Source organism: Trichoderma evansii, assembly GCF_050947405.1.
Source record: "Trichoderma evansii strain SZMC 28006 chromosome Unknown GGI43scaffold_24, whole genome shotgun sequence".
Lineage (NCBI taxonomy): Eukaryota > Fungi > Ascomycota > Sordariomycetes > Hypocreales > Hypocreaceae > Trichoderma > Trichoderma evansii.
In genome coordinates, this window is record NW_028145182.1 from 399,623 (window position 1) to 426,301 (window position 26,679).

Sequence of the window (26,679 nt, forward strand, 5' to 3'; positions counted from 1 at the left end):
ATTGTAAAGGTTTGTGTATCTAGTCAGAACACTTATTTGGATCGCAAGCGGATGGAAGCGCGCGTCAAGAGCGGTCCGGTGTTCCAGTGGAGCTTCCCGCCTCCGAAGAAACTTCAGGGCGCCTAAATAGCGAGCGCGTAAAAAAGATGGAAGAGGGAGTCAATCAATCTCCTATATCCCTAAAATTTTTGGTCCCCATCTATATAAGGTCAAATTTGTGGTCCATCGAGAAACATGAGTAAAGAGGCACTGCCCTTTTCAAGCCGCCGGCTGTTGCGTTTCTTGTGATAAAAGCGATCGCCGTCGCCTAGACTTACACACGCACACGGCTCATAGCCAACATTCAAGTCACGGAAACGACACGCGCGCAGACCATGCTATCATATGAGTGATAATCCCTCTGCTTGTTCTTTCCTGTTGTTTACTGCATGTATCCTACTACATGTATGCTTTGACTTGGAGTTTTGCCTGTGAGCCCGTCAAACCATTCGTCTTATGGGCCCCTTCTCGCTAAACAATGCATTCAATCTGTTATTAGATAGAATACTAAACTAGTAAAACCTATTTCACATTATGCCAGCTTTAAAAAGACATCCAAAACGTGGTAGAAGCTCGAGGGTTATCTCGTTGCCTTCTCGATACTCCTTTATTCCCAATCAAGTTGGGAAGGATTTTGTTCTCATCAATGCAGCCGAATTCACCTACGAATATTTTAAGCTCCTGATCAATAATAAACCGAAAAGGGCGTACAAGGAATTCCATAAGCTGAAGGTGGCTTATGATGAGTATCAAATGCGTTGCGCAGAAATACAAGCAAAGTACGCTGCCGATCTGAATCACAAAAACCAGAAAATCGCCGATCTCGAGATGAAACTTGAAGAGATGGAGCGTTCTCGCAATCAAGGAGCGACTATTAGTAGAAGAATACTCCACGATACAAGTTCCTCTGGGGTAATACAATCAGGGGGCACCTACGGTGGTTCAATTACTACGTCGAGTGGGCATGTCAGGCAGGGCAATAATTACACAGGTAAGCTACCTACATGCGTCGCATTAAGACAATTCGCTAAAAATAAAGCAGATATAAGAAACCAACTTCCATTTAACCTTATATTTCATGCAAATGCAAATGTGGAGATACAAGTTTACACCCCAACAAACTGATATATCAGGCTCCGAAACATATGACTGGTAGTTAAGAAAAACCGATCATAGAAGATGACTTACATGATATGGGAAGGAGAGAACATAGACGTTTCTTCAGTTGATTATATATAGATGCAGGCCGAACGTCTCCACTGACGATTGGCCACCAAGAACTATTATTGCATTACACTCATTTTACTATCTTAGAGAGCGAAAAGGGATGTATGTTTATGGCTCAACATGTGGAGTAAATGCCTAAGGGAAAGAGTACACGGACTCATTGTGGATATATATACGTTCATAAAAGCTTTTACTAATATACCTATCCCTATTTGCAGCAACATAGTATCGGTAATGTAATTATTTTATCCTGTTATGAACCTCGTCGTAAAATTTATCACCGATTCTTATGGAGGGGTATCTAGAAGATACAAGTATGTAATTTTCAGACATTTAATGCAACGCAAGAGATATTTGACGAAAGAAATATATGGTTAGAGGTTGTGACAAGTAGTCTATATGTATGCACGCTCTGCTTTGGGGCTTAATGGGCGAGTTACAACCAAGGCTCAACTTTTCACGAATTGACTTCGCCAATCATGTTTACTGTTAGTTAGGATACAATACTACTCTGGTTGCCCGTTGTATCTGATTTGGGACATCCAAGTAGGGCGTATTTGGGCATTTGTGACCAGCTGTCGGCGCATGTATTCTCCGCCTTCCTTGGTACAGCATCATCTTTAAGCATTCTCCGGAATATTATCTAGTGTTACGCCTATATATGAAGATTACGGGTTATAACTGGGAATGTAAGATATTGTTGTCTAATAATGAAGACTCAAGGACGGCTAATATGCCGTTTAATGAGGTAGCACATTGAGCTGCAATGTTGGCCATGACGGGGAGATAATTAACCCGATTAGCAAAGAGTAGTTACTTGTATGATATGAGGGTTTATAATATTTTATGGAGTCACAGGCAATGAATGGTAGGCTAAAAGAGTGTGGATGATTGGTGATATATTGATGAGGGGAGTGAGATGAAATTCGCAGCAAACTGGCCGAGGCAAAACACGTGGAAGGATGGGTGGGTATAAAGTTCCTAGAGAGGACAAATTCGCCATCATAAATCAACGTATCAACCTGGAGATGATCTGTAAATCACAGGATAGGCGAAGGGACCGGCCTATGGCAGAATCTCAACGCCGTTTTTGTACAAGCACAGCATAACATTTGAGCACTTAAAAGTCGTGATGTGAAAAGAACCCCTGGCATCATAGAGTGTGGGCGAGCGGAGCATGGATGGAGACTTTTAGCAGCACCCCGCATTCTATGGTACGTACCATTCATGAAATTCGTAGCCCAGACCATCCATGTTTATCGTGAACGAGGACGCAGCCGTTAAGAGCAGGCAATATTGGTGGGGGGAAATGTTAGGTAGGGTATGACGGAGACCGCATAATCGCTCGCAAAGCTAAAGCGAACCCCAGCGAATAGGACGGCGCTGATAAGACGGCTTGAGAAGGTGAGACAAGAGCGAGGTACCCGCGTTAGAACAGAGTAACACGCCACAGCAGAAAGAGACGCTTGCTCAACAAACGGATGATATATGCTTTCCCGTAGCGTTTAGGTTTCACAGATACGGGTGTAGCCTAGTGGCTGGTCGGGCAATGCTGTGCGCAACTTTGTGAAGAAGGAAAACTTTTTCTGCTCCCCTCTCATTTTCCCGATAAAGAGGGTGTGATGCCGCTGCTGATGCTGCACAACGTATGTAGGCCCGGACCTGGTCTTGCGCTTGAGTGGCTAGCCATGTCGATGCAGGGAAGAAAATCAGGGCCCCCACTAGAACTGCGCATGAGACAATCAGCCAGCAAAGCAAGCCATGGCTGAGCACGCGCACTTGCACGAGCACTCGCACGTGTGCCGCTGGCTGACCCTCTGACTGCGGGTGTGTCTGGCTATTATTGGGCACCGCTGGTGGTCTGCCTGGCTGCTCGGCTGTGGATTTGAAAGCATGCCTGGGGTGATACAGTTATTCCTTTCGCTGCCTGCAATCTCGATCATGTACGACAAAATACTGTACTTGTCAATGGCCATTGGTGCTGGGTATCTGTCACATCGCAAGCTTTGGGAACTCGAATGGCGAAAGATGAGTCAGAGCCAGAAGCAGAGCCAGTGCTCAGAGTACGAGATAGGCAGCGAGATATGTAGCTATCGATTTGCAAGGATTAGAACGTGATACTGTAACTTGCGCGCACAACTGTACTTAGAAGGAAGACAAAGGCTCAAAGAATGCTTACTTACTCTTGAGCATTTGCCCTGCAGGTTGCTTGTTAATACCACTACAACGGGTTTGAAGATGCCGACGTGCCCGAGAACATGGTGCAAAGCAAATGCTTGCATCCCAGCCATCTACAACGCAGGCCATCTGTGGTCAGCCAGCCAATAGAGGTATGACGCCGCAGAAATTGTCATATGATAATTATCCTTCAAAGGAATAGAATTAGAATCTCATTTGACCACCATCCTTGGCCCCCGTTGTGGCCGACAAGACGCCCTGCAAATCCCGACTGCTGCTTATAGCTGCCCGACAAGAGACATATCAGCGGCCAAGAACGAGACGCAGTGGTGCTAGCACTGCCAATAGCTGCGCTGGGCAATCCCGTTTGTGCCCATCCAGCCATTCCAGGGCCAGCATGCGCATACTAGTACGATTCGACTGCTCGTACTCGAGCTTCGTACATGCCTCAAGCGTCCAGATGGGGCCGGGTACCACGTCGTGGCCAGGATTGGCGGGAGCAGGAACGTCGGGAATGGGGGTCCAAGGAACTTTGTTGAGAGATACGGCCACTAGATACGTGTTGATGCCTCAAATCGCGGCTTTAATATTTGGCCTTTTGCTGGACCCCCGCTTGCAGCTCGCCCATGTGTTTCTCGTAAACGTACAAAGAAGGCCGATCATCTTCTTTTTCCCCTTTCTCTCCTCTGTTGCTTGATCTCGATCTCTCCTCCAGCTCCCTCAGCTCCAGCCGGTTTTCTCACCATCCTTGGACGCATCACTTGCCCGTCGCCAATCCTCTCTGACGCACATCGCTTGGACTTTTGTGTGCCACCAAGCTGGTTTTGGTCATAGGCGCAGACCGGTCCCGGCTGATCGAAGCACGCCGTCTCGACTCGCATCGTCATTACCCCGTACCCCATCTTTTTATCGAGACAGAGATAACGCTGGCTGAACTCCGTGCTATCTCCTCAAAGAAACAAAGAGCGAGAGACAAAGAACTGGCCGTTTTCGTTTTGAGTTTTATTCATCTGTGTTACTTCAACGCCCCGTTATCTGATAACAATCCTGCTCTCTTGGGTCCTCCTTTCCTCGCTCTGTCTCTCTTCCCCATCATACCAGCGAATGATACATCGTCGATAAGGACGAGTCAGCTAAACAATCGCACCTGACCGGCGTTTCCGTAACTTTGCTTCACTTTGGCAGAGTAGGTGCCACGGCGGCAAACACTGTGCTCTCCCACGGACGCTGCCGATACAAGTCGTGGCTACCGCTCCCCGCTGCTATCTGATACGCACCTGACGTGTACTAGTTACACTGCAAGGCACCATTGGCCGGCAGCGGCGCCAATCAGCTGCGCCTGACAGTTGGGACGCTCCCAAGATTCCGCCCCAGCCGTTAGCCCTAATCGCACGCCTCTCATTGGCCAGCTGCCCGTCCTGGCCCTTCCCCTTCAGGCCAAATTTTTTTTTTCGTCGCCCGCTTGGGTTTCGATACCGCCGCGGAAGCGTCTGCCTTAGTACTGCGGAGTACTGCGTCCCCAGCAGCAAGTACCCCTGTGGGCGCCCGTCTGTCCTTATCGCACACGCGACGCCGCCAAGTACACGCGCGACCGATCCAGCCACCTCGCAGTACGCACCGCTGAGTACGGGGTACACCGCGCCAAAAGCTCCCGTATTCCAGAAGGCCGCCTGCTAAGGCAGCACAGCGCTGTCGGTCCCCTGAGGCCCACCCCAACACCACTGCCAGGACTGGCATGTCTCCACTGTGTCGTGCGCTGTCTCGATCCTTGTCCACCCTAGGAACTAGGCCATGATGCTATACATTTCTCGTCCGAGGCTCCCACGGTCTCCAACTCCTGCTCTCTTCCCTCCCACCATCGTCTCTGCAACCTCCCATAATCAGATCCGCTCGTCAGTATCGACGCCATCGCTCCCATCAAAGCCAACCGTAGTCGAAATCGAAACACACCTCGTCGTATCCGAATCTACCAAACCAACCATCGCCAACATTCCATCCCACGCGAGTGACCCAAAGCATGCACAGAGCAACAAATCCACAATCACAGTTACCGTCACGCCCATCCGATCTGAGACGTCTTCTCCATCCGAAATCGATGCAGATATGGGGAAACACGTCTCTCCGGCCGTATCTACCGTCTCGGATGGTTTAAGTCTGACCATCAGGCCGGCAACCCCTACCAGTCCTGTCCAAATTCCCAAGACCAATGGCCGCAACAAACATTTTGACGCTCCTCGCCCTGTGAGACGACAAAACGCCCCCCGTCGCAAGGTTCCGAATCATGTTCGCGCGCCAGAGTCTCTCTCCCCGTCGGTGGCTGCTCTGCTGGCCGTCACTGACATCCCACGGCCTCGACGGACGCAACGGAAATCCCGGGGGACAGACAGACTATTAACTGTCGATGCTATTATTGAAGATGAGCGTCAACTTTCAGAAAAGGAGATGAGCTGGTCGTTGAGTCGCGGCAGTCCCATGGATGTACTGATGTCGCCCCCCGACAGCTTGGACGACGAATTCATGGGCAGTGACTGCGGCAGCGTCTCAATGGCCAGAACACTTTCTATCGATTCAATGCCGTCTTTGGGTGACTCTTATGGCACCGACGTGATCTCGTCTATCGAATCTCCTCGAAGCATGAGTCCTCAGCCCTTTAATCGGAGAAAGGCCAGCCCCATGCGTAAGTCGCTTGGGCCCATCCGCTCTCCTCCCAACAGCATCGATGAGCACCCGCTCTCGCCACAGCCGCCGCAGGATGAGGATGACCTGGACTCACTGAGCCTCAAAAGCTCAGAGACCGACCAGTCAATTTCTCAAGCATTTATTCCGTTCAAGCCTCTCAGGGCTGTCTTCAAGTCTAATCTCACGGCATCGCTACGTGCGCTGCGATCTGCAGCAAAGTCGTTTTCAAGCATCAACTTTCCGTCAATCCCGCCAGATGATCTCATTACGCGATCCATCCTCACCATGGACCCCGAAGTGCCATATGCCGATGAGCGCCGACCACCCGTTACGGAGGACATCCCATCAGCTGAGCTACGCCGTTATCTGAATCCCACCACAAGGCTGTCGCGTGAGACACAATCTCGACCTCTGCAGCAGCCAGGCACTTTCGTCGCATCTATCCAGATGCAGACCTACAAGATTCACCGGTCCCGACCCACAGACGCCGCGGCGCGCAAATCGTACCCATCCATCTCACCGCTATCTCCGTCGCCTCCCGTAGACGAGACCCCATCAAATCCGACTCGAGACGCGATACCACCTCTCCCGGCTGTGCGACAGCGAGAGATGCGAGAAAACCCCGATTTTATTCGAATTGCCGTCATGGAAATGATCATGCGCCGACGAGGCAAGCTAGACAACAGCAAGCCTGGCCGTGCTCGATGGGCACTACCACCCAGGAAGACATCGGCTAAACCCTATGAGATTGGAGCCGACGGCGTTCCAGAGCGATGGATTCCTATGCCAATGGCTGATTAGCTGAAATCGTCAGTCTGGACTGTCCGCACAGTCCTTTCCTCCGTGCACGGTGAGACAGCTCATGAGACACAGACGCGTTTTACCGGATTTCTATTGGCCTTTGGCTAGCACTAAGAAGTCGGCGAACACTAAGGGTCTGAGGAAAGTCCCTTACTTTTCGCTCTCTTTTTTTCCTCTATGCCGAAGCCGACGATCGATCCACCGCACACATTCGCGGTGGGACTGTGTCAAATCACCTACGATTTCTCTTACGAATGGCTTGCCAATTATTTGTTGAAGTGGCGATTGGGTCCCGGTGACACATGGCAGATTTGGTACTGAGATGGAGTTAGAGGACGGAGCAATACCCACATACCCTTGGCCCCACCTACTAGAAGGGCTTTGGAAGGCCTCCGAGCCCTGGAAAGCCACGCACCACGAGTCGGGAGCACCCACAGGGGCAACATGTCACGAACCATGCCGAGGACAAGCGTCGATGGGCATTATTACCGTACCACTTTGTAGGCATTAACTGACAGGGTCCCAAACCATTGGGAGAACAGCTGGCATGCTTTGACTGGATGAAACAGCATCTGCAAAATTTTTGCAGCACTTGCGTTACGGCCCAAAGCAATGCATGAAAAAAATTCTCTCCTTGGCAGATGGACCTAGAGAGGGACCACTTTATCGGAGGGCCTTTTGGATATCTTTACGAGCGCTTCTATTGCACAATAGTACCTGCAGTGTCGCGAACTTTTGGGCGAGACAAAAGATCGACTTTTGACAACACAGGCCGTTACCCAATTGGGAAGGCAGAGAGATAAGTTCATCGGACGCAATTTCGAAACGGCAGCCAAGTGAATTTGTCTACCACCTACTTTTTTCTGCTTTCCAGACCCTGGATCTTTGCCTGATTAGGGTCTCGATGATCGTCCTTTGTTGAGACAATCGCCTTTACCAAAAGTTCGGCGGTATTCGGAGCTATTCAGGCCAATATTACTACCTTCGGAGTTGGGCTCATACGACAAGCCTTGGGCTATTTGCGCTATTTTCTCGCTATTTTTTTTTTCTCTACTCGTTTCATTTTTTGGGGCATTTTATGCGTTCAATTCTTGGACTAGTTTCATTGATCCTTGTCCTACCATGTTTTTCTTATCAATTTTTATCACATCGCGATGGTGGAGTCATGCAACAACAAATTTTGGATTATTTTAGCATTGCGAAATGATGGCGCACGAATTGGGATACCCTTTGTATGGTGTACAGGGCTTTTTTTCATTTTCATTTCTATCTTTTTCTGATCCTGTATGATTTATCCCTATTAGATTGAGAAGATGGGATTCAGTTCCCGAGACATGAGTGTGTTTGGCCACTCAGCCATTCAAACAGTCTCTACCTTTGAACGATATGAAGACATTGTTGGGTAGTAGAGGGACTGTACGAGGAATATTTTATGGAGAAGACAATTACGAGGGACAAACGGGATAAAGAGTTGGAGTTATCGCCGCAAGGCGAGCATAGCGGTTTTTCATTTTCGATTTTTTGGATATCGCTTTTTTACGATTTGGAGATTAGTTCACTTCCTGGATATTTCACATGTTTTGGTATATAGAAAGCCCTGACAAACTGATAGGAGATTTAACTTTATTTCAACTCTAATTACTTGTGAACCAATTGATCATTGTGATGTGCCGGTGGCGAATTTCGTATGCAAAGCCTAGTAGTATTCTCCGATCGGGATCTTGAAGTGGATCGTCGATGTCATGACGATGTGAAAAAGTTAAAAGAATTTCATCGCGCATCCAAAACAAGTAAAATGTAGAGTAAATGTATGTTGCCCAAGCAGAGGAAGAAAAAAAAAATATTTGGGGTATATTTGGCCTCCAGGTCATTGGCCTGATAGCAGAGAAGTAGTCTATTCTACGCTATCCAAAGAAAGATTAATGGAAAAAAAAAAATTGAAGCAAAGGAGAGATTCTGTTCTTCTCCTTGTATATAAAAAGCCACCGATACGCCTAGTGATGCGCAGCCCTGGTATCCCATATTTGTACACGCACATATGTGTTTGTAAAATGTCCAATGCAGCCCATGGTAAAATAAACCAACATGTCGCTTGCCCGTAAATGCTCGAATTCAAACAGCCAGAAAAGAAGCAAAAAAGATACTCAAAAAAGAATCATTTTTGGGCCCACCAGGATATAAAGTTGGTATAACAATGCACCTTTTTATCCCAGAGGGCCCCTCGTGCTCCGGCGAGATACACCTCCATCTCTGTTTCGCTCCAATCCAGAGTCTTTAGAGGTTTGGCAGCTAGGGCGCGTATTAGCTCGTGGATGATGTCGCGGAACAGAGTTCCAATTTCCCGCTGCTTGGGATCCTACAAAACTATGTCAGTTTAACGTAGAACAGGAAAGAGGACAGTGCAAAAGTACCCTGGGCCAAGGGCCAATTGGTGTTTTTATGACCCGGCATTGGATGTTTTTGAATCCGGCATTCTTATACTTTTGCTCAAGCTCGTTGATGGTGTATCCGTTCATGCCGTAATTCAACAGACACTGAGTCATCATCCGGGCAGTTTGCGCCACCGGGTGGCCTGGAGGCATTGTGTCGTCGTCGCATCTGATATAGGTGCAATAGTCTGTAATCTCCAGCCATCCGCCTTCCTTGAGATGGGAATAGCAGTTGTTGATCAGCTTGTCCATATCTTTCAGGTACATGCAGGAATGACGCAAGTTTATAAAGTCGTAGCCCCCGCGATCCATCCACTCGTCTTCAACATCATCGACTAAGAAGCGCACATTGGGCGGGACCATGAAGGGCTGGATAGGGCTGAGATCGAGGCCGACAATTTCTGCGCTAGGAAACATTTTGGCGACTGTATGTCCGTTAGCATATCTTCAAAATTTAGAAGGGGATGCAGAGCAAAGAGTCGCAATTATACCTGCTACTGGCCACAGCCCTGTACCTGTGCAAAGGTCTAATATTTTCTGTGGATTTGGCGCAATGGGCGCATTAAACAGCCTGCCGCCAGTCTGCTCCAAGTGTAGCACATGTTTCATATACTCTCGTTCTTGCTCTTCGTCGTCGTTTGGTAAGGGATAGCGGCCGTGTCGATAGTGGTGATACTAGCAGAGCAAAAAAAGAATCAGCGATATGTTCCGATGTAAAATCTCCATCAAGTAAAAGCGCCATGCTCACTCTTCGTCCGCTTTCAAATTCGTGCTCCCATATACTGCTCCTCACGGTGACTGACGCTGCAGAGTACTCGTCTGGGTCTTCCATGTCGTCATCGTAGTCGCCGTCGACATCTTCGCTGTCCGTAGCTTCAAGTGGAGGGTCCTGTTCTTCGATATTAGGAGCATCTCCTGTGACTGGGTTTCGAGATTCTGCAACCTTAGCTTCTATAGGGCTCGAGTCTGTTGCTGGCGCCTTACCAGCACTCGGCCGATCTTGATCCCTCGCGGGATCTCCCATTGTGTATGTTGTATGCGTATATGTGTATTTGCGCCAACCAGTGTCGATGAAAGTAGGTGGTAGTTGATGTAGATTTTCACCAGCGTAACGCCCACGAAGCCGACTGAATAATAGCTGATACGAATAAAATGGCGTTTCTCGTCGCGCCGTAGACGGTGGAGATTTGAGATTCGACAACTCGACAGGGAATAATAGTTGACTGTCCTGGGTTATCTCATGCTGGAATATTGTCGCCTTTTCCACCTGCTGGTGCTCAGCGCTGCGCAACCGAACTCCTCGCGATTATGATGCCCCCTGCCGTTGCTGCGCGCAGATAGCCGGTCAATCCGACGTTTGACGGCAATAAAAGTCTAAAGATGCAAGAGATAATCGGCTGTGAAAGTTGCGACAGGCATTTGAGCGCACTGGCAATTTCAAGATCTGGGAGCTGCAGTCAGCTGATTGGAGCTCCCGTACGGGGTACCTTAGCGCAGCGTACTGAGTACTCCACAGCGGCACGGCGGGAACCAGTCACGAGCAGGTACTGGCTACGGGTCGGTGCGTACTTCGACAGCAGTCTGCGCTAAGAGGGAACTGTCCGGCTTCGTTCGGGAACTGGATACTCTGTTACTAGCCGGTTAGGGGGGACGAAGGATAGACGCAGGATGGACGCAGATACGGCTTTGCGAATGGATGTGACAAGTTATCCCCGAGAGCTGCTAATACGAGAGAGTACTAGACAGAGGTGGGATCTTGTTAGCTTGTTGTTATTCTTAGAACCTGATACTTGGACCAACACTAACAGCAATACGCTGAAGAGTGCAAAGCATATAATAGCAAAAATAGGAGTAGACATTTGTCAGCGTTAAACGGCAATAATCTGTCATTAACCAAGGCGACATTTCGTAGGTGAGATGTACCTGTCATCATTCTTCTACATACAGTATCCAGCTGTTGGTAGTATCCGTGTGTGGCTTATTTACGTAGCGAATCCATTCATCTGCAAGCATCTGCAAGCATCTGCAGGCTAATCCTATGCCGGTTTATCTTGCATGCCATGGGATATCCACGTCTTTCTTTATCAATCCTTTGACCAGTCCACCTTGACATCTAACCTCTTTTGTTCAAAACGAGATGTTTGTATTATCCTGGTTATCTTTCATATGACCCATGTTATAAAGAAATATTAAGCCAAAACAATACGGGACTTGGCATAGCTATTTTGCCTGTAGCAGTGCCGAGCATCGTCCACATCAGCCAATATCCTTCCGTCTGCATTTTACTCACCGGGCCTTTTATCCTTGTCATTGTATTGTGCCATATATTATATTAAACTTACGCTGCGCATGCCAAGCTCCCTTCATCCGGTACTTGCCAAAGGCAGGACGATATCCCGAAGGAATCCCACTACGACTAATATGGTAACTGAGATCGAGCGCCATGAGTAGATCACGATAGGTATATTGCTACGGGGAGCCAATATTTAAGCTTATCAGGTTGGTAGATCATATCAGTCGAGCCATCTGCAGTAAATATATAAATGTGAAATGCTTCTCTTGTCTCATATTCACAGCTACAATTTTGCTTCCAGCTTGGTGTTCCACAACGCCACCAGCGGCCCTTGCTTTCCGTACACTGGATCAGCCTTTGGCGTAGGAACCTCTCGGATCATCGAGGCGAAAGAAGTTGCAGGTTGCTTGCCGCTCTCACTTATCCATTTGGGGCATTCCTGTGTAACAGCTGTCAGCTTACACACGCTGAAAAGTAAATAGGAGCACGGTAAATCTAGATTGCTACTCACTTTTGGATAGACGCCAATGTAGCGATAGTCACCATAGCTCTCTAGAGAGGAATGAGCTGTACCAGCTGGGAGGACAATCACGTCGCCAGTGCGCACGTCGATTTGAATACCCTCTCCATCTTTAATCTTTCCCAAGAGCAGCGTCGAATTGCCTTGGAAGATGCCTTTTCATACAGCGTCAGTCCATCGTATGCAATATTGATGATAGGTGTACTACCGTAGCATTCATGCGTATTTGGATGAAAGTGTCGCATTGAGATATGCCCCCAGGTTCCCTAACATCGCAGCTCTCTATTAGCCCCTGCGCAGAACAATACGATTCCACGGGGATGGATATCTTGTACTCTCTTTTCCCAGCCATAAGCTGTTAAGAAATTCGTCGTCGTCTCTTCATTTCGGGGCTCAGGCAGCACATCCCGGTAGAGGATCACTGGCAGCTGATTGTTCGGTACATCATTTGTAGGAGGCAAGAGATAGCATTCAACGGATGGGGGCATTTCAACATAAATTTATTCTACTATTATAAGCAATCGAGATAAATGATTTATTTAATTTTTTTCTCGGTGGAAGATGAAACGATAATGATGCAGAATTAACACGGCTGGCACTCGTAAGCCCCGACACATAAATTCAATGGCGATTGGAGAAAGAGGGGTTTCGGCTCTACAATCCAGCGCTCATTCGTTGACATAATACTTGTGTAAACTTGTTGACGGCGGCAGATGCACAGTTTGTTCAAATTATTTATTATTGAGGAGTCACATTCATCTCATACTTTTACACTTCTTCGCCTAATACTCGGCATTTCGGTATTCCCATACATGGATGTATATATTGAGGTATCAGAACGAGACCAGTCTAGATATCAGTCACAATATCCAGTCTATAATGTTTTCTTCCTTTTTAAACCCGTGTGAGATCTTAATATTTAATTTATCAGATGATTTTTTAGACACTATCAAGGTCGTATCGTAAGAATAAGTCAATAGACCGCTCATGTCTCATACTCATCTACAAAGTGTCCGAGTATTGAGTGCTTATCGAATTAGAGTGGGTGTAGAGATAGGAATGCAAACAAGTGGTTCGGTATGATACGTATACACAAAGAGTCGCATCTCATGATACTGCTAAGGGGAGCCAGCGCTGCGTTAGAGACTTCGTCTTTAACGACTCCTGTAATTCAACGAAATTGCCAGCATGTCGATGCAGCAGTAGTGATGCAGTGAAGCTCGAGTTCAATCTGACGTATATGTGCGTTGGCTTACTGCAGCCCAATGCACGTCGGGCTGTTATCTCAAGCCAGTGCCCTTGTCTCACCAAAATGTCTATAAAAGCCAGTGAATATTCCACCAAAAGACAGTTTAATTAAATGTCTGAGGGGCTAAACGGTGAATACTGCCATTACACTGGAGTTACAACACACTCCCTGCGTGTAGCCGATCAACCCTTGCGGGACTGCGGCAAGCGACGCAAATCAAATCTTACAACACCACGGAAATGGCTGATAATAGGGTGGAAGCCTGCATGCGGGAGGCCTTCCATAACATATCTATGGACAGAATTCACTAGAACGAGCTCAATAGAAATACTATAGCACCTAAATCTATAAAAGCACGTAGTTTCCAATTATCTCATCGATCAGATCTTGCAACCATCATCACAATTCATATCACCTTCAACAACTTCATCACCAGCATTTCAACATGGTTTTGACGCAGCTCAACACCAAAAACCTAGAGGGCCTCTGCTCCAAAGAGCAGCTTGAGCTCCTCAATACCATTGACTCGCTACGTTCCCAAGGCATCAGCCACTACATCTCCCTGCCACAAATCATCGTCTGCGGTGACCAATCCTCAGGCAAAAGTTCTGTGTTAGAGGCCATATCTGGTGTCTCATTTCCAGTCAAAAGCGGTCTTTGTACTCGCTTTCCAACGGAACTCATCCTCAGAACGACGGTAAACACTTCTGTCAAAGTTTCCATCATCCCTCATCAGCCGCTGGGCAAAAAGGAGAATGATGCACTATCCAACTTCCACGAGAAGCTGGACTCGCTTCAAGAGCTTCCAGAACTGATCGAAAATGCCAAGGCCGTCATGGGAATCAAGACTCTTGGCAAAGCTTTCTCCAATGATCTTCTTCGCATTGAGATCAGTGGGCCGGATCGCCCTCACCTTACCATTGTTGATCTGCCGGGACTGATCCATTCTGAGACAAAGAATCAATCCGCTTCAGATGTTGCTCTTATTACTAGCATTGTCAAGAGCTACATGGCAAAGCAAAGAAGCATAATCTTGGCAGTCATATCGGCCAAAAATGACTATGCCAACCAAATTGTGCTAAAGCTCGCCCGCGATACGGATCCTAGAGGTTTACGCACGCTTGGCGTCATCACCAAGCCGGATACTCTTGTCCCTGGTTCTAGCAGCGAGAAGACTTACATCTCGCTGGCCCAAAATATGGACGTGGAGTTTCGTTTAGGTTGGCATGTCTTGAGAAATAAAGACACAGACGCAGACTCTTGGTCACAGGCACAACGCGATGCCAACGAAAAGACTTTCTTCTCGCAAGGTGCTTGGTCCAGCTTGTCTTCGTCTAATGTGGGCATTGCTTCTCTAAGAAGCCGTCTGAGCAAACTCTTGCTCCACCAAATTGCTTCTGAGCTACCAAATTTGGTGGATGAGATTTCTTTCGAGATTGATGACTGCAAGGCGCAGCTCGAAAAATTCGGCCAACCCCGTATAAGTCCACAGGAGCAACGCATGTACCTGATCCAGATCAGCCAATCCTTCCAATCACTGATGCAAGCCGCTGGGGATGGCACTTACACTGATACCTTTTTCAGCGATTCTAACGATGAATCAGCTTACTGCAGGCGTATTCGCGCGGTTATTCAAAACCTGAATCGAGATTTTGCGAGTGAAATGGCGAGTGATGGCCAATACTATAAGATCACCACCTCTCCAAAGAAGGAGGTGGCTGGGAATGCCATCGAAATGACAAGAGACGACTTTGTGAAAAAGGTTGTTGACATGATGTCGTACAGACGTGGTCGAGAGCTTCCCAACTCTTTCAGTCCGGAAGTTGTCACAGATCTGTTCCGGATGCAGTCAGCGCCATGGAAGCCAATTGTTCAGCGTCATATTCAGAAAGTTTGGGAGGCAACCAAAGTTTTTCTGAATCAGTTGGTTGCTCATATTTCTGACTCTGCTACTGTGGCGTCCATAATGGATATGATTATAAACCCCAAGCTTGATATTCTCTTGGCCAGTCTCCGACAAAAGACTGCCATGCTGCTATACCCATATGAAAATAGCCATCCAGTCACTTACAACTCGGACTTCACTGAAACTCTTCAGAAAATTCGCCTCAAGCGACAGGCGCCACAGCTTGATGAGATATTGCACAAGTACTTTCCGGGCGCTTCTCTTACCAACGCCTCGTATTCGACGAGCCAATACATCAATTTGTCAGGTCTGAGGCAGGAATTAGTGCAGCGCCTTGAACCAGACTTGTATCGCGCAAGCGCTTCAGACGCTCTTGATAGCGCTGATGCATATTATGAAGTGAGTCCTTAACCGAAACATTGATCTAGCTACAACATTCTTGTGAATCAGGCTGCTAACTTTCTTTCTCACCGAAACAGATAGCATTCAAGCGATTCATCGACGAAGTCTCCATCCAAGTGATTGAAACAGGATTAGTCGGCGAGATCCGTGAAATTCTCAGCCCCCTAGTCGTCGCACAGATGACTGAAGACGACATGGACGCCATCGTCGGCGAGAAGGACGCAATCCGCACAGCACGAAAGACCCTTCAGGCCAAGCTCAAGCTTCTCAACGAGGGTGCTCAGACGTGTAGGAAGTTTTCGGGATTTCAGGTCTTGGGTAAGTACACAAAAACGTTCATTTGGGCCCCAGCTGCCACATAGAAAGCTGAATGGTTGTCCGCTGGGCATATTTAGCAGGAATCACTGGTGACGATGATGAGGCTGACTCTTTTCCTGCAAGGCTCGGCATGAACAACACCACAGAGGTGGCTGTGACTGACCTAGTAGCGGAGGAGAATATTAGATATATTGACGGCACAAGATTGAATGTTATATTCGCGGATGTAGCAGTAGAAAACAGCACAGCAACGAACGGCACAGACACAACTGGCGCAGCAACGGATGAAATCCCTCCTCCGAAACCCAAAGCGTCAGCAACAAAGAAAGGCAAGAAATCTGGATCATCTGCGCGCAATCGTAAGCACCAGACATCCTTCAACAATGATCTTGCTGAATTCGGCTTGGAGATAGCTAAGATTGAGAAGAGGGCGATGAAAATGAAAATGAAAACGACATTTGCTTAGGTATTATTTGAAATTAGGTAGTGCAATTTAAATCAAATCTGTTATCAGAAAAAAAGCTGCTTAGCTCAATATAGCTTGGCCCTTAGTTTTGTGTAATTACTGTGACCTTCGTGCCTCTTGATACCACTAGGCAATACTACTAGGTAATATTAATGATAAAGCTGGAAAGATAAAAAAAAAGATGCGCTTGACATATTGTCTACAACAGTCTAGATAGGGGATCCTCAAACAAACCGGGCCTCAAGCTACAACACAGCACAAGACTAGTAGTATCAACATTACTTTTATACATATATATAAAAACATATATATCTACAAAACCCCTCCCCCATCATCCACTTCTTCACATATTCAAACACCCTTTCTCACTTCACTTCACTTCACTCAACCACACAAAACGAAAAACCCCATATTAAACAAAAATAAAATATAAAGTATTAAAAAAAAAAAAACGCTATAACCCATCCATCCATCCCATTCCATCCCATTCCATCCCGTCTCTTCCTCCCCCCTTTTATTTTCTACCCATACCTTATGTATATATATATAATTTCCTCCCATCCCAATTCAATTGTTTAAAACTTTCCAACACCTTTTTTATTTTTGTTAAAAAAACAAAATAAACAATTCAGTTCCAATATAAAACACCCACGCCAAACGAGGGTCATAAGAAACGTCGTTGTTATGAACGAGGTAAACGATTGGATATTTTATACGCATGCCCCAAAAAAAATAAATAATGCTGGTTGTTGTCGCTTTGACCATTAAAATTACATTTGTTGTACCGCTTAATTAAAGTTAAAGCAATTAAAAAGAAAAGAAAAAGAAGGTATAGGGCACGCTATTTGATGCTGTCGTTATCAATGTCGTTCGTTCAACTAGTCGTTTTGGATCGTGCATGAGACCAGCTAAGTCTATGACTTCTCTCCGGCCTATCGTCGTCGAAATCACCAATACCACCAGTGACGGTGGGAGAAGCGGCAGCCTCCTCCTCATTCATCTCCTCGGGCTCTTCGGTCTGCACGACAGTATTTTCACGGTGGCTCATCCTCTGCGTAAGAGCGGTGAGCTTGTCTCTCAGCCCAAAGCCTCTAGTTGGTTTGTGGTCTTCAGATGCGTCGGCATGTCCAGCACTAGTGGACGGTCTTGAATCGACACTGGTCAAGCTTCTCAACGGACCACGGTGATGGTGCGATCCACCGTGGCTAGAAGATGGCCGCAGAAGCTCCATAGCCAAACTGCTGTGGTGGCCCTCGCCTCGGCCATGATGGTCCACTGGCGTTGGCGGCGTCATGGTAAGGTATGCCGGGACTGGTGGGATGTTTTGCGCAGAACCAGTCGTCAAGTGAGACCTGCTGCTGGCAATGCTACTGCTGCGACTAGCAGATCGAGGGGCCGGAATCCCGCTGCGGATGCTGCTGCGAGTAGATCTCGGAGGTGACCGCGAAAAGTCAACCGGAGATGTCCCATACAAGCTCGCAGAATCATCACTATCATGTATACTTGGCGTGTAAGTATTAGACAAGCTGGAAGGCGATGGCGAAATAAGAACAGAACTATTTGCCAGCTCCCGCAATCTATTCCGCTGTTCCGCGTTAGGCTTATGCTTCGAGAACTTGTTTCCAATAATGGCGCCCGTATGCGAAATGAGAGCTCTCACAACCGCCTTCTTCAAGGCCAGAGCAAGATCCAAGTTTGACCAAGTCTTGTTCTGCCACTCAATCACCGGAAGTCGGAACACAAAGTTATGGACGTCCTCAAAGTTCCGCTGATCCTTGCCCTTGTAGCTAAGACACAAGACGACGGAAGGTATCTTGATATGCGCAAACGTAATATAGTTGTTGGCACGGCTAATCATCTTGGTAAGATCATCAGACATTTGCTTATCGTCGGTATTATGTCTGCTTCGTATGCCGAAACGTGACGACTTCTTCGTATCCGAGTCCCTGCTGTCTTTGGACGAAAATCCAGTGGAGGATCGGCCAATAACGCCAGGTCGTGGAGTACCCGTCATTGGCCGCATAGACTCAACTGAAGACTTCTTACCCAGCGTTCGTGAGGTTCCAGAGCGGAAAAGTCGGAAATGGCCGCCTTCGGAACCATTTGTCCCAAGGTGCTTCTTCGAGCCTCGATCGTCCGCAACACCCGAAGATAGGGTCGGCTTAAGGCGGAGCTCAAGTGAGCCTGGACGTGTCGAAAAGGAGGCATCCAGCCCCCCCCGTGTACTGTGTCTACTACCAGTGCTTTTGGGAGACTCATTACCCTCATCTTCTAAGCTGTTACGTTGGATTACAATTGCAGGGTTGGGAGGTGCGGTCTTTGATGCAGCATCTTCTGCCTGCTCCGTGTCCATACCAGGGAAGATGTATTCAAACAGCCGCTTGCCCACTTCACGCTCCAGTTGAACCTTCATCGGATACAGTTCTATCTCGAATCGTTCCATCACCGGAATACCCGCAATAGCCTCCAACATGTACCAGTATACCCGAATCATGTCAGTATCCTCGCCATGTCGGGTGCCCGGCCTCTCGCCTTCGTGATATGGAGCTATTATCTCCGGATACGTCGCGTCAGGCAACAGGTTCAAGCCAAGCAACTTACCAGCACGAACCAGGTTCATGTGGGAGCCATCCGAATGGTCAGTACGGTCGTACTCTAAATCCTTAAGCTGAAGTTCAACCAGCGGCTCATTCGAATCTTGCATAAGATGCCAAACGATATCTCGAGCAGAAATACTCCATTTCAACAGCGCGCTAGAGTGGGCGTTCTTCTCCAGCCTCCTCTGCGAAGTCATGATGGCTTTCATCATAAAGAAGAGCTCGTCCTCGGAAGCTGCCAAATCGCGTTCCAAAGCCAAGCGGTCTTCCCATCCCCTCTTATCCAAGTACGGAGAGTAGATCTGGAAATGCGACTTGATTTCCTCCATTTGTCTGATCCGATCCTGCAATTTCATCACCATCTCTGGTATGCCGCTGAGGTCGCTAAAATCGGACGCGAGAATAATCTTCTCCAAGCGCTCATTCCTCGTCTTCTCAAGGGGCTCGCTATACATGAGCAGATCAAGCACAATGACATACATGGCATAATACTGCGATGAGTTACAGAGAGCGCGCGCTTGCGGGAACTCCACCCAGAGGTTATCCACTCGCCTCTCCGTGGGCTCTGTGGTGGCTCCGTCAGCACTTTCACCATTGACTTCGTCGTTGTACTTCAAACGAAGAGTGTTGTACTTGTCATATCGAAGCATGGCTGAAGTTTTCTGCACGACACGTTTGAAGCCGAAAGGGTCAGTCTTGAAATCAAACATGACTTCCATGGGGACCCAAGGTGGCCATGAGGAGCCTGTTGGTGTGCCGTACTTGCTGCCCGAATACATAGTCACCAAATTGGTCTGGAACCACTTCTGGTGCGTGACAAAGAACTGAGTGCTGTCCATGTTGACCAAGAAACGGCGCTGGACAAGACCGCTGACATTGTCAGCAATTCTCGACTTATCCATAACTTCCACCACCTTCAACTCCATTGCCTTTGAAGTAACCAATACAACGTGCTTCTTATTCTTCTCGCTCTGGAGCTGAATCTGCGGAGCAATGAGTCGGACATGATAACTGCTTTGAGGGTTGTACTCGTCAGAAATGCCATCCTCCAAGTCTTCAATTGAGCCTTCAACAACGCCATTGGCATTGCATGCAAAGCCGGAGCTTGTCGAGAATTTCCGACCATCTGCCAAAATGCTTTTTATACGATCTCCAAGATCCTTGGCGGCATCCCTCTCGGAGGGAGCATCCGGGGATGGCGGAGTTCCATTTTGTGTTGATGCAGGTGTTGGCTCCGAAGCTCCATTCTTCTCATCCCTGAGTCTAGTTTGCTCTTCCACCATGTCTAGAATAAATTTGACCGCTGGTCTAGACAGGTAGTATATAAATCCACGTCGTTGGCTGCTCTGATGAACATATCGTAGCACAATATTACGCAACAGGTTGTTCCACTTGAGTTGCATATTGTGAACAACGAAGCGATTCTCAAACTCACTTTCAAACTCTACGTTGGAGGGGATTGAAGGCATGTCCATGTAATCACTCGGAGAATCCACATCTACATGTGTGCGACGTATGCTTGGTACGTCGCTGTGTACATGCCCATTAATTGATATGCCGGCATTCATTCGTTCAAGCATAGTCTCCAAAAATGCCCTCTTGTCGCGAAGCACATTAGAGTGCTGACGAAGCGTATCGAAATCTTCGAGCAGTTCTTGATCTTTTGAATCGGTGCGTATTACTTTCAATTCAGCCTCGCCGACATGCCTGATGTGCGCTCTTATCTGCTCGTCAAGCTGATCTAGGCGCCCTTGAATTAGCTGTGATTGTACGCTTTTCGGATCATTTTGTTCGCTCATGGAACAATAATGGGTATCCTCATTTCCAAATGGGCTCGTCCTCGTTGGGTCGCCAGCAATGGTGCCTCCGATATCAGTCTGCCGGAAGTAAGTCAGCCGAGGAATATACGCAAGCGGCAGTATCTTTGTCTCAGGGTGAGCTTCAGTAGGTAAGATCCAATCCAATTCCACAAAATCATCCATGTCGATCCAGCTGTAGTCTCCATCAGGGATGGTGAAGCGAGATAGATCTGGTTTCTCATCCTGGTCAAGAGTCAAATGCGAAACTGACCCCTTCTTGATGGCTTCCGTTGTGGTACCCGTCAAACTGGCAGACACCGCTCGAATATCTGCGCAAGCCAAATCCAGGTGAGCAGCATGAATCTTGATTCCCGTGGTTCGGCTCGGTGAGTTCTTGGTCTTGGCAATCGTATCAAACTCCTCTCGGCGTTGATGGAGGTCAAGCATGAAGCTATCGAACCGAACCTTGAGGCCAGTGGCGGAAACCGCATCTTCAGCATAATCCTCAGCATCTTTATGTTTGTAAATGTGACTTAGGAACAGCGGAGCAAACAGGAGGTTATACTTGACTGAGGCCAAGTGTCTACCAAATTTCTTGCTGTTCTTTTCTCTTCCAGGGAAGAGGTTACCCTGCCGAATGGGAAGCGACATGGGTCCGCTGAAGAGTCCCCACCAAGCAAAGAAGTGTGTGAAGAAACGAGGAGTCAAATGGATGGTGTTGTAGCTACGGGAAGGTTCGAGACTCTGCGACATCCATTCGCGGTCGGCTGGCGCACGGACTGCGATGGATAGGTGAATATGACGACTCCTAAACCCACGCATAGCATCGTACGGGAGTCCGTTCTCAGGCTTTGCATAGATGGGGTTCTTGAGAACGACTTCGTAATGGGGCTTAAAGTCAAAGCTCCGTCTACCATCTTCAATGGCCCGTTCAAATATGAGGCCAGCTAGCCATTGTACTTTTCCGGATAGCTTCATAACAACCTTCTTGAACTGCGCTGGGCCGCATCGCAAATGATCGTCCGCAAGACGGCTATCATCGTCAGCTCGGAGTCGCGCAGCTTCTCGCACTTGGGAGCTGTAGTCTGGAATAGCAAGAATATATTCGCCACTGTCCACCGTCATGAACCTCTTTGGATTGTCTTCTGCATTTATATCCCATCTGATATCGTTTCGCCAGCACATGATGAAGCCTGCACCATGCCCAGTAACCTGATATGGATCGCGAGTGCCCTTCATTGCGAAATGCATCTCGCCGTCTTCTTTCCAAGCAACATGAATGCGCGAGTGGAAGTTGAGTCTGAGCTTATCCCAGAATCCAACCCGCTCGGAGGTATCGATCGGTGGCTTCGTGAAAGATTCTATGGCCATCATCATATCTTGAATTGCTGGCTGGTAGCATGGTCCCCAGGTGATCCTCGTTGGGAGAGCAGTATTGATATCCATGAAAACATCCGAGTACGATTTGACGGGGCCAATGGTTCGCCTGACTTCGATTGCGAAGCTTCCCTCCTTTGATACAGAAGGGTTCTTTGGAGGTATAATGTACACCGGAATTTGTCGTGACGACTCGTGTCCTCTAAACTCCTCAGCCAAAACGAAATTTGTTTTCAACGAGACAGCTTGCAGTCGAGACGATTGCCCAGTCTTCAATCCGGGGATGTGCAACAGCGGGAGAGGGTAGTCACGTAATGAGCACCGAGCTTCGCCCATCTCAATGGCGATGTGCATAGGAACCAGGAGACTATACTGCATATCCTTTGGCACGCCTTTTCCGACATTGTGAATGAAATCGGGGAGGTCTTTAAGGGGAAAGGTCGGCTTGTCAACGGTAATATGGAGGTTAGATACGTAAGTGGCCATCAACGCCGGTCTTGGAGGGACTTCCAAAATGTTCTCTGTCTCTTCAATCTCACTTGGCACCTCGTTTTGACCCCAGAAGAGGCCACGGAGCTCTTTAACACCCTGTCGAGACACTTCGTATGCTCGATCGATCCGCTTCTTCCACGACTGAGCGTTGAACATATCCAGGTGAATGCGCGCATCTTCGGTCGATATTTTTGAGTTTCCGTTAATACCCATAGTTTCGTTATCTGGGTCATATCTCGGCAAAGCACCATGTCGAGACACACGGATCCGTTCGTCCTGCTTCGTCGCATCTGAGCTTCGACTTCGGAACCATGCGTGTGAGGAACCATCCGATCTTCCTCTTGGGTGGGCAGAACGAGAACGATTCTTGCCTTGGTGGTGTCCTCTCCTTGATTCCTCGTCTTGCACGCGATTCAGCTTGACGCGGAAAGCCTCTTCTCTAGTTAATCTTTGTATCTGTTCCATACGCCCAGCGCGATAGATCATGCCCAGCTTCCACTCAAATGCACCGTCCTCTATTTCACAAAGGAGATTCCGTGACCGTATGGATACCTTTGGAACATGTTTGGGTTCTTCGGGCTTCTTTTCTAAAATATACTCATTTGTGCCTGTCTTGAAGCGGTGATGCAGCTGTTTTACTGATTTAATTATGTTGATGACGTTATCGGTAATTTTGTGAACAATAACCTCGTGTGGGACGCCAATCCGAATCGCCTCTGTCGAAATGTCGAGCAGCTTTTCTTCCGTATAAGCCCCCTGGTTGGATTTGTGTTTAGACTCTCGGAAATCAAGCCGTCCGTTTTTAATGCTAACCGCTCGCGACCATACATGGCGCATGCGCGGAGTTGCAACATATAGCCGGATCAATTTGGACATTAGATACGGCGTAGACCATCTCTGACGCCCGACATCCAAGCCATAGATTTGCAGCATCAACTTCGGATCATGCGGCATCTCTGCCTTTACTTGAAACAGTGCAACTTTAACATCGACGACTACAGCTTCTGTGATGGTAGATGCTGGATCGGCGGGAGAGAAGCCAGATGCGCCAGTAGGAGGAGCGAGGAAATCTGCCTGTGCTAGGTCAGGCTGTGGCTTTGTCAGGTCATGCTGTGATGGCCTTGGAGCATCACTACTGGTTCTCATAAAAGCCTTCCTGACTGTGTTCATAGCAACTCCTACGCAATAATGTCGATAGAGAGAATATTGAACCATGACTGAGCGGACAGACGACTGAACGTGAAAGAGGGGACCATGGTTGTCGCTTGAGGCAGCGAGGGAAAATTCAAGGCGAGGCACGTTAATAAAAGGCTCCACCTCGAGCTGCTCAGCAGTTTCGATAATTTGAGCTTCCATACCTCTGGCATTGAATACCAGTCGACGTCCATCACCGACGTTTTGAGTCTTCTTCCTGGCCCGAGTTGGACTCGAAGACGCAAGATCTGAGTCTGACTGGGTAAGAGATCGGCTATGAGTCCGCCGTCTTAGCATTCGTTTTTGCAAGCCATCCAATCTCTGAGCACGATACTCGGCAGACATGCCATCAAGATGTAGTGAGATGCCTTTGCTGTCGTCGGATATATCTTCGTCTATGCCCGCAATCTCAATGTTGAAATCTTCCGCCGTGATCTGGTAACGGAAAAGCCATTCAGGAAGAGATCTCAGGAAGTTTTGATGCCGTCTGGACTTTGGAGCAGCTCGTTTGGTTGGCTCAACATCAGTACGTAGCTGTCGCACAATCTGGCGGACGCCATCTGTAATTTCCGGCCGTACCATACTAACGGCAAACGACTGGATATTGCTGGTGGCGTCAACTGAAACTTCGGGGTTGGCTGCCAAATGGACTTTGAGGTCAAAGGACTCGGTTGTTACTAAGTCAAATCTCTCGCCAGAAACGGCCTGATAGTACAAGTGGTGGGATTGCAGTCGCATGGCTCCATCCAGGGAATAATGTAAGTCTTCAAGAGGTGAGTGGGATGACTCCACATCGAGGGAAACGGATGAGATGGATGATATAATGAGACCATAATCGTCGGGATCCTCAGTCTTCTCAAGCGGTTTGAGCTTGATGCGGAGTACAGGCTCATGCATGGTAAATTTGATGCTTGCTTTCGGAAGCAATCGGGAAAAGAGGTCTTTCTGCTGCTGCCGTTGCTCTGTCTTTGGTGGCTTAGGCTTGGATCGCATCATTGCTATCAGCAGAGGAAGGTGTCGCGGGTCAAGATCGATAGATGGTGAGGTGACAACAGAGTTGGCGAATAGAATGTTGGCATTCTTCTCTTCGAAGCTGTCTACTGAAGAAAGCTGAATCGTCTTGGAGGGTAATGTGGTTCTGACGGTCGTGGTGGCCATGGGAATATAAACAATTCGCTGCGGCTTGTCGCAGCCATCATCCATTCCAACCGATATTGAGAGCGCTGCCACAAGAGCTTCGTGGGCAATGTCTTTGGATGGAAAATACATGCGATGCGCAGGCGATTTCGGGTCTAGGCGGTGCAGATCGACACCGACCTCCTTCATAGAAGCAGTGAGGTGTACTGGCTTTGCCCCGGGGTGGACAGAGTCGACCTTTTTGACGAGGCCAACAAAACTAACGGCAAATTGAACCTCTTTGATACCGCGCAAAATAGAGCTGAAGAATTCTTTAGAGTCTGAGACGCTCTTCATCAAGTGATCTGTATTCTGCGCAGTCCCGTCTTGCACTTTGCTAACGAATATGTCCACCGGATCTTCCAAATTGGCAACTTTTGGCTGCTTTCGAGACAGCTTAAACTTGGCTGCAGATAGCAGCAGCTCGTCGTAGGGGATCTGGACTCGGCCAAGCTTCAAAGCAACGGTAGCATCTCGGAGGCCCTCTTGCGATGCATACAAGTAGCCGTGAACATTGAGCAAGGCATGGTCGAGAATTTGGAGGGACTCGCAGCCGTCGGCGGCGAAAAAGACGCTCCGTACAGTCAAAATCCACTCAGCCTCGGCATTCTCCCGTGAAGATTCGGAACGGTGGAAGAAAAATCGAGCTCGATCGGCCATTTTGTGTCTCGTATCCACTGCAAGCGTCAAGCTCCCAACCTGAAGGCTGCCCACATCAACCACGTTGATGACCGAGTTGGTCACGACCACATCCACCATGCGCAGCCATTTCACTTTGCTGTGTAGCTTTTTCACCTTCTCCTTGAGCTTCTGGAGGCGGGACCACGTTTCGGTCTCAGCTCGAGGCCCAGAATTTTGACGTCGAGGAGAAGGGGGTTTCTCCGGTTTCTCCAACAGCGGGTCGATCTCTTCCGATTCTGTTTCCACCACACTCTCCTTCTCAGTATCTACATTTTCGGGGGTTTCGTTTCTGGCAGGTTTCCGCTCTTCGAGTTTCTTGACATCGGCGGTGACCGTCAGATCGCTGAGGACGATGCTAAGCCATGTGGGTTGTGCAAATGTTGGGCGGTGGATGTTGAGTCCCAGCCCGCGAATCTCGATGCGGATTCCATCTCGCGGAGTGTACGCAAGTCGGCGGAGGGAAAAGTAGCCTATCCGTTGGATCGATACGCCGGTGACGATTCGAAGAACAGCGAAGAGGACGAAGGACGAGAGGTAGAGTAGGACGAAGACACCGAGAGCAAAGGTCGGACTTAGAAGCGCCATGTTTGTAGCAGCGCGCAAGGGGGGCCTCAATTACTACCTGGCTGATAAGGAGCAAAAGCAGAGCGTCAGGAGAAAGCACCACACAAGGCCGCAAGCTTGGGAGAGGGAATTGGAACACTTACATGACGCCGGTAGCAGGCCGACCATTCTCTCGCGCACAAACAAACACTTCAGCGAGAACAGGCACACGAGAGACGCGACATGGCAGTTGGAGGAGGAAAAGAAGAAAACGTCTAGAAGACGCGGCCAGTCAGCACACGAGCCTGGACGA

General features: G+C 48.3%; 6 protein-coding genes across 6 annotated transcripts; 3 read left to right on the plus strand and 3 right to left on the minus strand.

The window, feature by feature from the left end:
- Window positions 1-424: 424 nt before the first annotated feature.
- GGI43DRAFT_415108 (uncharacterized protein) lies at window positions 425-1,483 on the plus strand. The gene is made up of 3 exons (XM_083207121.1): window positions 425-470; window positions 539-1,030; window positions 1,082-1,483. Exons 2-3 carry the CDS (start codon window positions 574-576, stop codon window positions 1,162-1,164), a joined length of 540 nt encoding a protein of 179 aa, XP_083056915.1. The 5' UTR covers window positions 425-470; window positions 539-573; the 3' UTR covers window positions 1,165-1,483.
- A 3,205-nt stretch (window positions 1,484-4,688) lies between these two features.
- GGI43DRAFT_210025 (uncharacterized protein) lies at window positions 4,689-7,057 on the plus strand. Its single transcript, XM_083200189.1, has one exon. It carries the CDS (start codon window positions 5,236-5,238, stop codon window positions 6,922-6,924), a length of 1,689 nt encoding a protein of 562 aa, XP_083056916.1. The 5' UTR covers window positions 4,689-5,235; the 3' UTR covers window positions 6,925-7,057.
- Window positions 7,058-9,052: 1,995 nt separating this feature from the next.
- Window positions 9,053-10,555, minus strand: GGI43DRAFT_210081 (class I SAM-dependent methyltransferase). Its single transcript, XM_083200190.1, has 4 exons — window positions 10,102-10,555; window positions 9,845-10,028; window positions 9,336-9,778; window positions 9,053-9,280 (listed from the first exon to the last, which is right to left on the minus strand). Exons 1-4 carry the CDS (start codon window positions 10,375-10,377, stop codon window positions 9,080-9,082), a joined length of 1,104 nt encoding a protein of 367 aa, XP_083056917.1. The 5' UTR covers window positions 10,378-10,555; the 3' UTR covers window positions 9,053-9,079.
- Window positions 10,556-11,801: 1,246 nt separating this feature from the next.
- GGI43DRAFT_415122 (cupin domain-containing protein) lies at window positions 11,802-12,862 on the minus strand. Its single transcript, XM_083207122.1, has 4 exons — window positions 12,502-12,862; window positions 12,375-12,432; window positions 12,158-12,321; window positions 11,802-12,085 (listed from the first exon to the last, which is right to left on the minus strand). The coding sequence occupies exons 1-4, from the start codon at window positions 12,652-12,654 to the stop codon at window positions 11,930-11,932; spliced, it is 531 nt and encodes a 176-aa protein (XP_083056918.1). The 5' UTR covers window positions 12,655-12,862; the 3' UTR covers window positions 11,802-11,929.
- A 659-nt stretch (window positions 12,863-13,521) lies between these two features.
- Window positions 13,522-16,169, plus strand: GGI43DRAFT_210139 (P-loop containing nucleoside triphosphate hydrolase protein). The gene is made up of 2 exons (XM_083200191.1): window positions 13,522-15,720; window positions 15,801-16,169. Exons 1-2 carry the CDS (start codon window positions 13,861-13,863, stop codon window positions 16,083-16,085), a joined length of 2,145 nt encoding a protein of 714 aa, XP_083056919.1. The 5' UTR covers window positions 13,522-13,860; the 3' UTR covers window positions 16,086-16,169.
- A 1,055-nt stretch (window positions 16,170-17,224) lies between these two features.
- Window positions 17,225-26,644, minus strand: GGI43DRAFT_210160 (mitochondrial protein from FMP27-domain-containing protein). Its single transcript, XM_083200192.1, has 2 exons — window positions 26,531-26,644; window positions 17,225-26,449 (listed from the first exon to the last, which is right to left on the minus strand). Exon 2 carries the CDS (start codon window positions 26,406-26,408, stop codon window positions 17,382-17,384), a length of 9,027 nt encoding a protein of 3,008 aa, XP_083056920.1. The 5' UTR covers window positions 26,409-26,449; window positions 26,531-26,644; the 3' UTR covers window positions 17,225-17,381.
- Window positions 26,645-26,679: the final 35 nt, after the last annotated feature.